The sequence below is a fragment of the Branchiostoma belcheri genome, unplaced genomic scaffold (genome assembly GCF_001625305.1).
Source record: "Branchiostoma belcheri isolate BF01 breed outbred unplaced genomic scaffold, Haploidv18h27 scaffold71, whole genome shotgun sequence".
Taxonomy (NCBI): domain Eukaryota; kingdom Metazoa; phylum Chordata; class Leptocardii; order Amphioxiformes; family Branchiostomatidae; genus Branchiostoma; species Branchiostoma belcheri.
The window spans coordinates 151,759-164,231 of NW_017804365.1; the positions used below are offsets into that span (position 1 = coordinate 151,759).

At 39.3% G+C, this 12,473-nt stretch overlaps 1 protein-coding gene across 1 annotated transcript in view; it reads left to right on the plus strand.

Moving 5' to 3' along the window:
- The window catches only part of LOC109484911 (kinetochore-associated protein 1-like), a 40,705-nt gene that overhangs the window by 11,130 nt on the left and 17,102 nt on the right, over positions 1-12,473 (plus strand). Inside the window, exons 16-32 of the mRNA XM_019788261.1 lie at positions 167-256; positions 372-443; positions 889-950; positions 1,559-1,667; positions 1,868-2,011; positions 2,843-2,899; positions 3,402-3,518; positions 4,082-4,201; positions 4,809-4,952; positions 5,457-5,555; positions 7,631-7,734; positions 8,336-8,438; positions 9,009-9,068; positions 9,493-9,573; positions 9,985-10,104; positions 11,034-11,106; positions 11,827-11,894. Of these exons, the coding sequence (XP_019643820.1) occupies positions 167-256; positions 372-443; positions 889-950; positions 1,559-1,667; positions 1,868-2,011; positions 2,843-2,899; positions 3,402-3,518; positions 4,082-4,201; positions 4,809-4,952; positions 5,457-5,555; positions 7,631-7,734; positions 8,336-8,438; positions 9,009-9,068; positions 9,493-9,573; positions 9,985-10,104; positions 11,034-11,106; positions 11,827-11,894 (1,623 nt within the window). The remainder of the gene's footprint in view (positions 1-166; positions 257-371; positions 444-888; positions 951-1,558; positions 1,668-1,867; positions 2,012-2,842; positions 2,900-3,401; positions 3,519-4,081; positions 4,202-4,808; positions 4,953-5,456; positions 5,556-7,630; positions 7,735-8,335; positions 8,439-9,008; positions 9,069-9,492; positions 9,574-9,984; positions 10,105-11,033; positions 11,107-11,826; positions 11,895-12,473) is intronic.

Genomic DNA, 12,473 nt, shown 5'->3' on the forward strand with positions numbered 1-12,473 from the left:
TATTTCATTGTCACAGCTTCAGTTGTCTTTAGTATTTAACATACATAATACGGAAACAGAAACAAATTATAGGACAAGAACTTCTTTTTGAAGTTTCTGCAATGAGTGACATTGACAAGCAGTTCTGGAGGCCATGTTGCTAATTTTCTGTACCTCCTGTTCCCAGGACAATGGTTGTGTTGCAGACATCTGTGTTCAGGCCACCCTGCCCACCATGCAGGCCACTCACGAGCTGCTCACGTACGCAGAAGGACGGGTGAGTCAGCCAACGCCTGTCCGTTGTCCATAGTGCTGTGTGCTTAAACCCATGTTCAGTTCCAGGTCTGGATTCAAGTCCAGAGGTTTACATAGTGTATCTTCCCTACATGTAGGTGAACAAGAAGGGTGGCGATGCAGTGCTGTCAGAAGAGGAACTGATTTCTCGTGCTGCCTGGCAAACAAAGGTTAATACACTACTCTTGTAGCCTTAAAGGCTTGATATAAGGTCTTAACTGGCTGCATGTACATGTATATCAAGGTTAACAGAGAAGAACTTGAATACAGATGAAAAATGTCCAGACTATCCATGATGTAAAAAATAACTACATGTAATAAACTAGTGGACATACTAACCACTAAAGTTATAATCTGATACCAGCCCAGAAAAGAACCAGTCATGCCTTCAAATATCAGAGTTATCAACCAAGAATTGAGGTCTTCAAAAACTTGTGTTTTCCAAGAACTATCGTAGAGTGGAACTCGTTGCCACCAAGTATAGTTGGAGCATCATCACTAAAAAGCTTTAAACAACAATTGACTGTGCAAAGATTATATTGGGTGTAACGTATCGTTTGGTGCAAAAATGGCATTGCCGTAGATTGAACGAGTTGACTCCTCTTGTCTCTATAGGTGCTTGAAGCTCTCCATAGACTTGGCACATTCCAGGTGGTGTTTGGGCCACAGCTATTCAGGTACGTGTATATGACATTGATACTTTTTTCTTATTCCCATACCATTACCAACATAGCAGACATGTACGTAAAGCCTTGAGCCTTTAGTAGCATTATTATTTACAATCAAGAAATGAAATTTAAAAAAGTACATAACATAAGGCTACATCGATTTAATTTGTTGGTTCACAGATTCGCCTCTTCAATTTTTTCTGATTTGCAAAAAAAAAATTCAAATATGCTCATATTTTGCCCCAGCAGTTGAGGAAACTCATTTTCTTCCTAGTTGTTACTGTAACAGTTTTTCCATCTACATGTATCGATGCAGTGGTTTCATTAAAAGTTTAAAATTCATTGAGAACTATTAACAAAGACTTTGACTTCATTTGTAGCATTTGGGGCTATATTATAGCATGCCTAGACCTGTTTTTATTTTATTTTTTTCTCCCTGTTGCTTCATACTTTTTCTGAAAAAATCCAAGAACCAACAAATGAAATTGGTGTGGCCAGAGTAAACGAACATGATGGTGTTTGTTGTTTATGTGGGCAAACTGTACTGAATACATATCTTGAAGTGTACTACAAAGCTTCTTATGCCGGCCGGTGAATATGCACATGTACATTTGTAGTGCTACCCAGTGGTATGAGTTCATGAAGGCAGACCTACTGGTGGAAGTGTGTGAAGGCTTCAGGAGGACAGATGTACAGCAGGCAGCAGCTATCTGGTGTAGACATCAGGTAAGTTACATTCTCCCTCTCATAAAACCTCTTTCATGTAATGTTCATGGTTGTCAGTTCAGTTTGGTATGATGAAAATCATTGTTATTTGCTGTATTTATAATTTGTATTGATATTGGGATTTTAGCCACTTGTTCTGAATTTAGTTTTCACCTACATTATGTAGTGTTGACAGTGTTATTTTCCCTTTGCTATATCAGGCGGAGTTTGAAGCCAGGTTTACGGTGGGGTGGTTGAAGAAAGTCCTACAGTCCATCACTGACAACGTGCTGTCTGATCACATCCTGCCTTGGCTCAGGGGAGACTTCGTACCCTTTGTACTCAGGGTCCTCCCAGAAGGAAGGGTGAGATACACAGACTTACAGGCATCCAGTGCAGTTTTAGGGCTTGGAAACCAAGTTTTTTCAAAATCAATATTCTAGTCACTTATCTAGGCACTTGAAGTACTCTAGGAAGTTGAAACATGGAGCAAAAATTCTGACAAAAAAACGGTTACTGAAAGGACTTGGATGGATTTTTAGGGTACCACCCAGAAAATAAAACACTAATCTTGGGGCTTGTTTCTACAGTTTTAAATACCTAGAGTATGAACTATGATTATACTGATTCCAATGTGCTAAATGTGGAACAGTATGTGTCAATATCATGCAGATTGCCTCATTAAGGAAATTTCCAATTTTGCTGCCCTAAAATTGCATTGGATGCCTTTAACTGTTTGTTTTGCATAACTGGTACACAGGTGGCAAGGTGATGTTGTACATGTAGTTAGTGTTGTAAACTTGTTGACTCAGAATCCGGAGGTGCTGGGTTTGAATCCCTGGCAGGCCCCACTGTTGTGTCCTTGGGAAAAAGGCACTTTACACCTATTTCCTCACTCAACTCAGGTGAAGATGAGTAGCAAACTTCTGTTAGGGATGTCCTCTTGGATGGGATGTAAAGCCAGAGTTCCTGTATTTAAGAAGAGCCACTAGTTGTATTTTTATCAATGACATCATTGTTGATATGATCGCTTCTTCATAGTCACATGCAATCATTGCTTTGAAGAATACATTAATTGTACTGTCCATTTTGAATGGATTAGTACAGGACATGTGGTAACAGAATTATACTTGAGTCCCTTATGAGCTGCCAAAGTACATTGTACATGTAAAACCACATTTCTGTTGTTTTTTCAGGCTGTACTTGCCCAGTGGTTGGATCAGAGGACCCGAAATCTGGAACTTTCAGAAAAGGTACATGTATGACACTATGTTAAAACACCACCTGCATATGCAGGCTAGGGCACATAAAATTGGAGCTGTGCACTCGTATTTCTGATCGATGTCTACCTGTACTGGTCCATGTACTGCATGAAAATATGTATACATATACATGTAAATGCTGGTGACTGTTACCAACTAGAAGTACAAAAGAAAAAGTTTCAGGGGTCTCTCTAAATTCTTAGATGAGCTCCAAAACCGGTTGATGAAAAATCAGCAAATTTCCATGAAAATGCAAAGAGAAAACCCTAAATTTGAGCATTTTGGGAGGGATGCTAGGAATAGGATCTTGGGTAGAGGGGGAACACCCTTGCTTCATTGCTTGGGGAGAGCCCTAAGTTTAAGTAACAAATTTGTACTTCCGAAATTCTGTGCAGGTAAAATTTGTCTGGTGCAGGTAATTTCTACCAATGCAGGTACACAGAGAAATTAAAGCATTTCAAGCCCAGTAACTGAGTATTTTTGCCTCCCGTAGGCTGGCTGGCCTGAGAATGGACTAGCCATGGCTGAGTTAATGGTGAAGGTGGGAGGGAGGGAGGCCGAGTGGGAGAATGGCAAAATGTTGCTGACTCCTGCACAACTGGTCACCCAGGTAACAGTACTAAACTTTCTACATCATACATGTAGTATTGTGGTAACATAGTACATACTAGTACACTGTACATGTACAAGTAGTCTTGTGGTTAGTGGCCCTGCCTCTGGACCAAGAAGTCCCGAGTTCAAAGCCCGAACTTATCATTTTAATTGATTTTTATGAAAAGGGCTGCAGCACACTGAACCTAATAAGTAGATATAATATACTACATACATTGCATCTGTCTTTTCTGTCACAACCAGTTGAAGACTAGCTAAACTCTTCTTTAGTTTATCTGAGCTAAAACTGGTTTGAGGTCACTTTTTTCAAGTGATGGTCAGTTGATAGAATCCTCCAGGTTGTTTTAAGATTGGTCGCAATTTTGTCTGTCAATTTTGTCAAGGATTTAGGTAGTGTACGCGTTTTTTATTTGATTTTTATGTCAAAACACAATGTGAAAGTAGTGGTAGTTTACAAACCTTTATGCCACTTTATTCTCATTGATGCTGCAGATGTTTGGAATACTAGTAATCAGAATCTGATGTTTTTATTTATCTAAAAGTTTGTTTATCTGTTTTCAGTGTGAACACGGGATCAGTGAAGCCGAGTCCAGCCTGAACACCCTCATCCAGCACCTACAGCACCTGCTGATCCTGCACGACAGGTGCAACTTCAAAATCTCCCTGTCAGAGTACTGCCAGGTGCGCCCTTACAATCATACTCTTTTTTCACAGTTGTTGTTTCTCCGATTCGCTCTGTCCATTTTTTTCTGATTTGAAAAAAAAAAATTTTTTTTGTTGTAAATCAACTGCAAAATGCTCAATGAAAGACATATTTTGGCCCCAGCGGTTGAAGAAAGTCCTTTTCTTCCTAATTGTTAAAGTTTTTCAATGTAACAATTCAACTTTGTTTCATCAAAAATTCAAAATCTATTGTTTTAATTATAAACCAGCCTGGTATGTTTACTTCATGGCTCATATCGTAACATTTCCGGCTATGATGGGGTGCCTTGGCCTGTTTTTGTTTTTTTCACCCTGTCGCTTCATATTTTTTTCTGAAAAAAATTCGAGAAACAACAAATTAAATTGGTGTGGCCTTAGAATACAGTCAAAATTGCCCAAGAAAACTACCGTACTCATTAGCCTAATTAAATCTGGTCTACGTGGATAGATTTTTAGATGGGAATGCTCAATGCCAGGTACAAATGTACTTCAATTGGAAAAATCTAAGATTAGTTTCAAGCCCTGAGTATGAAGTGGGTTGAATTACTTGAATGCAAGCGTTAAGACAGGTAACTGTGTGTTTTAGGAAACCACCACCTCTATCACCTTCCGTATGCTGGACCGTGTGGTGGCACCAGAGCTCATCCCCGCCACCATAGACAAGATGGTACGACCCTACATGAAGGACCACGGGCTAGAAGAGGACAAAGTTCTGCTACAGTACATCCAGGTGAGCCTACCGACCGGTGTTCCAACCAGCTTGATTTTTTTTTCATCATCTTAATTGTAACCAGTGCAATAGCTCAATAGGGTAGAGTGCTTGCTTTGTAACCGGGAGGTCGTGAGTTCAAACCCCGGCCAGGTCATACCAAAGACTTTAAAAATGGTACACACTTCTTTCTCTGCTTAGCACTCAGCACATATGAGTCTGAATCTAGCCTCCATAGCATGCCAAAAACGGGGGTTTTGGGGGTCTTCTGGGTCTTTGGAAGCTTTTATGTGCTATTTTCTGATTGCATATACTGATATAGACAACATACATTGTAGCCGGCCTGATTGAATTACCCCCATTTTAGAACTGGGCTAATCAGAAAAGAGCCAAAGACCACCAAACCCCCAGTTCTATAAGCCTGCTACGGAGGCTACCCTGAATCAACATCCTTGCAGGCCATTACAATTTAGAGTTATACTTATAGTTGACTGTGATAACTTTTGATCCCCCCCCCCCTTCCAGGACCTACTTGAACAGTGCAGTAGCAGGGCCTCCTACCAGCTGGAGGCATCATGGGAAGTCAAGGCCATCACCTGTGTACACTGTATGAAGGACATGGAGGTGAGGAACCTTACAAACTATAATAGATACACAACTAGTGTAACACAGTTACAGTGGTCGAAATACTTTTTTTCAGCGCTCTGCAATATTGCAGAAGAGTCAAAATTTTGTTCTGCAATTTGGAAATACTTTCTGCAAATACACAAGCCTCCATACTACAATCTTGCAGGTTTATAAGCATGAACTATTGATTGATATGCAAATTAGTGAAGACAAATTTTTAGAAGTCCAAAAAGAAACAAAAGATAGACAATTCAAGACAAGGTTGATGCAAATTAGTGAAGAAGCTCCTGTGTTGTTTCAGAACAGGAGCTTAAGTGTTGTCTGTCGTTGGGGCCAAGAGCGCCAAATCCCAAGTGCCAATTTTTCCTGCTGCAAAATTGCAGATTGTATAAATTTTTCTTCTGCAATCTTGAAAATCTATCTGCAGATTGCAGACTGCAGACAGGTATTTCGAACACTGCTATGGTATGAACGCGGTGTCCAGGAGGCCATCAACGAACAGATCTACGACACCACTTTAAACTGGAAGGGAGGACTGCGTGTAGACCTCTCTAATACACATGTACATGAACCCCGCCCTGCCACAACCTAAAGGACATTAGCGGTTCCTGTGGTGTTGTCTAACCATAGGATCTACCCTATGTACTTTACATATCCATGACCTTAGGCCACACCAATTTAATTTCTTGGTTAACGGATTCGCCCGCTTCATTTTTTTCTGATTTGAAAATAAAAATAAAAATTCAGAATCAACTTCAAAATGCTTATATTTTGCCCTGAACAGTTGAAAACAGTCCTTTTCTTCCTAGTTGTTACAGTTATTCCATCTTCCAATGGAGTGGTATCATTAAAAGTTCAAAATTCATTGTTTAAATTTTGAACCAGCCTGGTGTGTTGACTTCATGGCTCCTATCGTACCATTTTGGGCCATAATAGGATGCCTAGGCCTGTTTTTATTTTTTATTTTTTTCGCCCGCCCGCTCCATTATTTTTCTAGAAAAATCCGTTAACCAAGAAATTAAATTGGTGTGGCCTTATGGACCTTTGTCATGTTCAACTGTTTTTTTTCCAGTTGCTCATATATGCTTTATCGAATTCTGTTAGTTCATTAGTGACGCTGAAGAAGAGTGGTGGATGTCATGCGAAACGTCTGGATATCATCTCCATGATTTATGCAGTAGAGTTTGAATTTCCCATGAGTTTTGTTTACCTGGATGGCTAACCTTCATCAAAGCATGTAGTTTTATTCCTACATGAAGCGGGCAAACCTCTGTCTAAGACCCTATTCACAGTGAAAAAATGGATCTGGATTGACTGCCGATCCCGATCAGAAATTCATCAATCCCGATCGACCCGCGCGTTCACACTGCTTTTTGCTGATCCGTATTGCCAGGGCATCACGCTCAGAAATGGATTGAGGTGTCACGAGCCCGCCATCTTGAACATGCCATAGCCGCTGCAACTCCGCCGTAAATTTTGCAAGAAAAGAACTCAGAAAGCTTATACAGCCTGGAATCTTAGCGGAAATAAAGAGAACACCTCTTTGAACATGTTTGGGTGGTCAGGGTTTAGCTCCCGTTGCGTGAAGGCCGATATTTTTCGGGCTGTAACACTCGATTCCACTGGCTCGCCATTCCACTTGAGTGTAACGTTGGGGCAGGGAGGTTGGGGTAAACATCTTTCTGCATATTTTCTATTTATAATTTTGATTGGCAATGTATCCATAGCATTACACAACGTCCTTGTCACTGCATATTATAAGACCCGATCGGTAGCGGTAGTATTTGTGGTCAGTCTCACACTAGCGAACCCCGAACCCAATCCACTTCGCGTTCACACTCAAGTTTACGCCCGATCCCGATCCGCCGCAAGTGTCTTGAACTACCTCCCCGAGGTGGATTACGCTTGGATCAGGATCGGAGAAAATCAATCCCGATTGGAGCGTTCACACTGCGAAAACCGATCTGGATTGACTTCATTTGCATAATTTTGATCCCGATCGGCGGCCGATCCGGATCGACAAGTTTCACTGTGAACGGGGTGTTAATCTTTTCTATTTCTGTTGACTACAGTGTAAGTATGAAGGCACCTTACTGCTGATGAACAAGGCAGTCATCCCCTGGAGCCAGGCCATGGAAACTTTTGTCACCGAAGCACTGAAATGGAAGCACCCAAGGTAAGACAAAACCAGGGCTGGAAATACTGGGTGCATGCGCACCTTCGTGCACCCAAATTTGGAGCTGTGTACCCAATTTTTTTTCTGTGGGTGCACCAGTGCACCCAAATATTTTCATATGTTTACATAATGTAAAAATGTTAAATGTATAGTGGTATAAAGCATATTCTTAAATTGTAAGTGTCAGACAAATAATAGAATTATTGTAGTATTACTTTGCTTTAGATATGAAACATGTTAGTTTTTGCTAACACTCTACTTATTTTATTTATATATGGTGCACCCAAAAATATTTTTGTGCACCCAATATTTTAGAAGAATTAATTTCGAGCCCTGCAAAACAGAGCATTCCAAAAACAAATCATAGATCTCAAACCTCCATGAAATATTTAGAATTTTTTTGAATTTCTTGATTTATTCATCGTTGGCCTGCATTTTCCACTTGTTCGCATAATGCAGTAGAAATTGATTGATAGAAAATGAGATAAACCTTTCTGGGACCTCTGACCTAACTTCCTGTCAGCATCCCAGACAGTGAAAAAAACACTACAAATGATTAATTGCTTTAACATTATACAAGAGTGACATTGTTCTTCTGTAGGGCATCTGAACTTCAACACAGATACAGCATGATCAACCTGAGAAAGATGCTGGCAAACTATGCCCTCAGGAACTACAATGTGTCAGAGTTTACCACTGCACCGGTAAGTGTATGAGACACTTATGCCGTCTCCATGTTGGTACTATGATTCCTTAGCCTTAAGAAAAACCATTACCAACATTGTAATAATCAGATGGTGCTGTCCCTAGTGCTGAATCACATTCACACTTACACTAGGACCTTCATACACAGGTGTTGTGGATTGCAATCATAAATAGGGTTTGCAGCATGTCGGTAGAATGCAATGGGCCTGTGGAAAACATTGTTTTTCACGGGTTCCGTTTGGTTTTCGGGGTAAATGCAGGGTACCATTTCAAAGAGACGTAAAAAAGCAGATACCCTGACAGAATTTTTCTGTATTTGATTATTTTGTAGCTTGTGTCTTACGCTCATACATACATATTTCTTTTTGATATTGCAAAAACTCTGTGTTTTTAAGACCACATTTTCTTCACTTTGTCACCTTTGTGAGTCACCTTGTTGTCCTGTTATCACTGACCTTAGTGCTGAAAAACTTACTGTTATTGATAGACATGTTGTTGACGTGAAAGTCAGATATATAGCTCTGTTAGTCCTTGGAAAAGTCTTCATTACTTTATATGTTTTTGTCCAGGCATTGCTGAAGTACATCCTGTACAAGGACCAGCCTACTGTCATGCAGGATGCTCTACAGGTATTTTTAGCATGACCTGTTTCATATTATTTTGATATTCTTATATCTAGCAGAACTTGTAACTTGTACATGTAACTTTGAAAGTACTCTTGAAATTTGAATACATGGAGGTATTGTTTTTGGTACGTCTGTTTGTGAGTTTGCATGTGTTTCCCTGGTTATTTCAACATGCTAGACATGTCTAGAACACTGACAGGAAGTTAGTTCAAAGGTCCCAGAATTGTCCCAGAAAAGGTTATCTTAATATTCCAGTTTTCATTTTCTGGCTATATGCATGTCTGTTGCCTCATGGGAGCCTGCGGGAAGATGCTTACACAGAATCAGTAAGAAATTATCCATATCAATAATTTTAATTAAAATAAGAAAACTTGCATAAAGTATATCATCTATGATTTCTTGTTTTATCTGCAACGCACATTTCTAGGTGGTTGAGGCCTACCCAGATCACCTGAAGAAGACAGATGCCTACAATATCAGAATCCACTTCCTCATCCAGCAGAATAGGGTAAGTCTGGTGAGATGTAATTGATTGCCCTGTCCCAGTCAAGTCTTGTACTACCGGAGTAGGTAATGTACTGATTTGATGATCATCATTATGCTGCACCCCATGGCAAGCATTGTGCTAGTATCAATTTTGATGTATGGTTGTACAACTTGTAGGCATGCTCAATGTTCAAGGGGGCAGAGATTGGATTTCTATTGATTGGCAGGGTTGTGACCCAGTGTACCCTGGGTGGTAGGATGTGGTATGATGAATCTGTACTGAGTATTCAAGGTATGAAATACATAAAATAAATTTTAATCCTATGATGTAATTCAATTTGGTATTTCCTCATCATTTACATAAATCCAACACATTCACTGAAACCCCAAACCTTTCCCCGAAATGTCTGATTTCTTGTCCCTGTTTCTCCAGCTGTCAGAGTGCATGACACTCCTGAAGTCTCTCCCTAAGGAAGAAGTGGAGGTGTGTGTGAGGAAGATAGCCATCTGGGCAGAACTTACCCTACAGGACTCCATCATTACTGATGAGGAGGTAAAATGTCCTTGAAAGACGAACTGATTTCTAAAGTGATGTCTAAAGTGTATGTAAGCTGTTCATGCTTTCAAAGTGAAATTCTACGTGAATTGCTTCTATTTGCTGTACTGCCTGGAGTCAATTTTAAAATTATGTGGCAAACAAAACCCTACTTCGTACTTTTAACCACAACAATACATGTATGTACATGTGGGAGTATGTTAACATGATGTAGTATGCCTGTGGAAAACCTGTAATGTTTTATGCATAGCATTTTATCAGAACCTCTAGTTTAAGGTTGTATTTGCATCTTTAAGGCCACACCAATTTAATTTGTTAGTTCTCGGATTTGCCTCTTCGTTTTTTTCTGATTTGTAAAAAAAAAAAATTGATTCTGGTTCTGAATCAACTGAAAAATGCTCATGTTTTGCCCCAAACAATTGAGGAAAGTCCTTTTCTTCCTAGTTGTTACAGTTTTCCCATCTATCATTGCAGTGGTTTGATTAAAAGTTCAAAATTCAATGTTTAAATTTTAACCCAGCCTTTTGTGTTGACTTCATGGCTCATTTCATAGCATTTAAGCTTATAATAGGATGCCTAGACCTGTTTTATTTTTTTTTTTTTCGCCCTGTCACTTCATATTTTTCTGAAAAATCCGAGAACCAACAAATTAAATTGGTGTGGCCTAAGGATGAATTCCCGTCCATAGTTTTCAAATGTGGTGTCAGAAAAGATATTGTCTGCAACGGCAACACCCTAATGTTGACCAAACATCCAACAAAAAAACTTGAAAAATCTGGTTTTTGCACAGGTGCAATAGATTCTGCCAACTATACATATAGGTCTTCCATTAAATGAGTTGGATAAGCTCATAATATACAAATTCTTTGAGACTTTCTTTAATTTGCATATTCCTTGAGAATGTGACCATCCTGATTGTACCCCAGGTGCACAAGAAGAACCAGATGACAGCTGTGGAAGCAGCTTTGTTGGCACTCAAGCACCTGGCAGATATGGAAGGTACTACACAGGGGTTTTTCTAGAAAAAATTTAGCATGAGGGAGCAGATCGCAAGCATGGTGAGGGAGCGAAGTGACCGAGGGGGATTTTTTAAATAAGAGTAACACAGTTTGTATTGCTAGAATGCATCGTTGTATTGTTTTTACATCTTTACTGGAAAAAGATCGATTTGAGAACATCAATTCAATTTCAAAATTGATATGAGAGAGCTGGCTGGTCACATGAGGGAGCAGCTCCCTTATTCCCCTGTTTAGAAAAACCCCTGCTACATTCTGATGTTTTCATGAGTTCTTGAAAAGCTAAACTTGTTCAACAAGAGCCAACGTCTCGATGACTGTCATCTTCATCAGGACAATTATGAATTTGGTGATAGTGGTAATACATTTACATTTTGTAAGTTATCTGGGTAATTTTTTCAGGGCTCAAAATACTTTTATGTACATACACATACCTTTTCATGTACCTTGAAAATTAACCTGCACCAGATAAATTTTACCTGCACTCAGAATTTAGGAAGTGTGGATTATGCTAAAACTGTTCAGAAACCCTTGCTATTATTTCTTTCGTTTTTTTATACTTGTATATAAACCCAGTACATGGGCCAGTGCAGGTACATGTAGACATCAGAAATACCTGCACTAAACTGCATGATATGCAGGTGGTATTTTCAACCCTGACCTTTTTTACATATTACGTTCTGTTTTTTCTTAACACCCACAGAGGACACAGCAAACCTACTGGACTATGAAGAGAAACTGCAGGACTTCCAGAACATTTTTGCTCTTCAGGTATATTTCATTCTTTCAACATGTAACAAAATATTTAATTGTATGATTATAAGGCCATGTTGATTTGATTATATGGATGACATCCGTGCGCACATGAATTTTCGGCCGTTTCCAAAAAAAAAAGAAAGTTTCCAACCACACTGGAAATTGTACAAAACAGTTGCAAAATGAGCAAATATATACCGAAAGTTGCAAAAAAAAATATTTGAAAACAATTCCAACGTCGTAGAATGCCAAAATCAAACAAAAAACTAAAATGCAAAGAAATGAATTTAAAGAGTAGATTATTCGCCATACCATACTCTGTGTCATTTGTTCGACCTCCATAACAACGTAGATTTCAGGAAAGCTAACTTTTTTTTTTTTGCTAAAACTTTTTTTTTATTCGCGCGCTCGCATCAGTTTTGGGGTTCCCAGAGGATGTCATCCATACAATCAAATCAACATGGCCTAAGTCATGCTTTAATAGTTTGTATGCCATTTAGTTGCATGTTGTTTTATTACAGTTTACAATGTGCTGATTTTTCATTGTATCTTATTCCGTGTTCTTTTCTTTATTTTTGCCTTGTTGTGACTCCC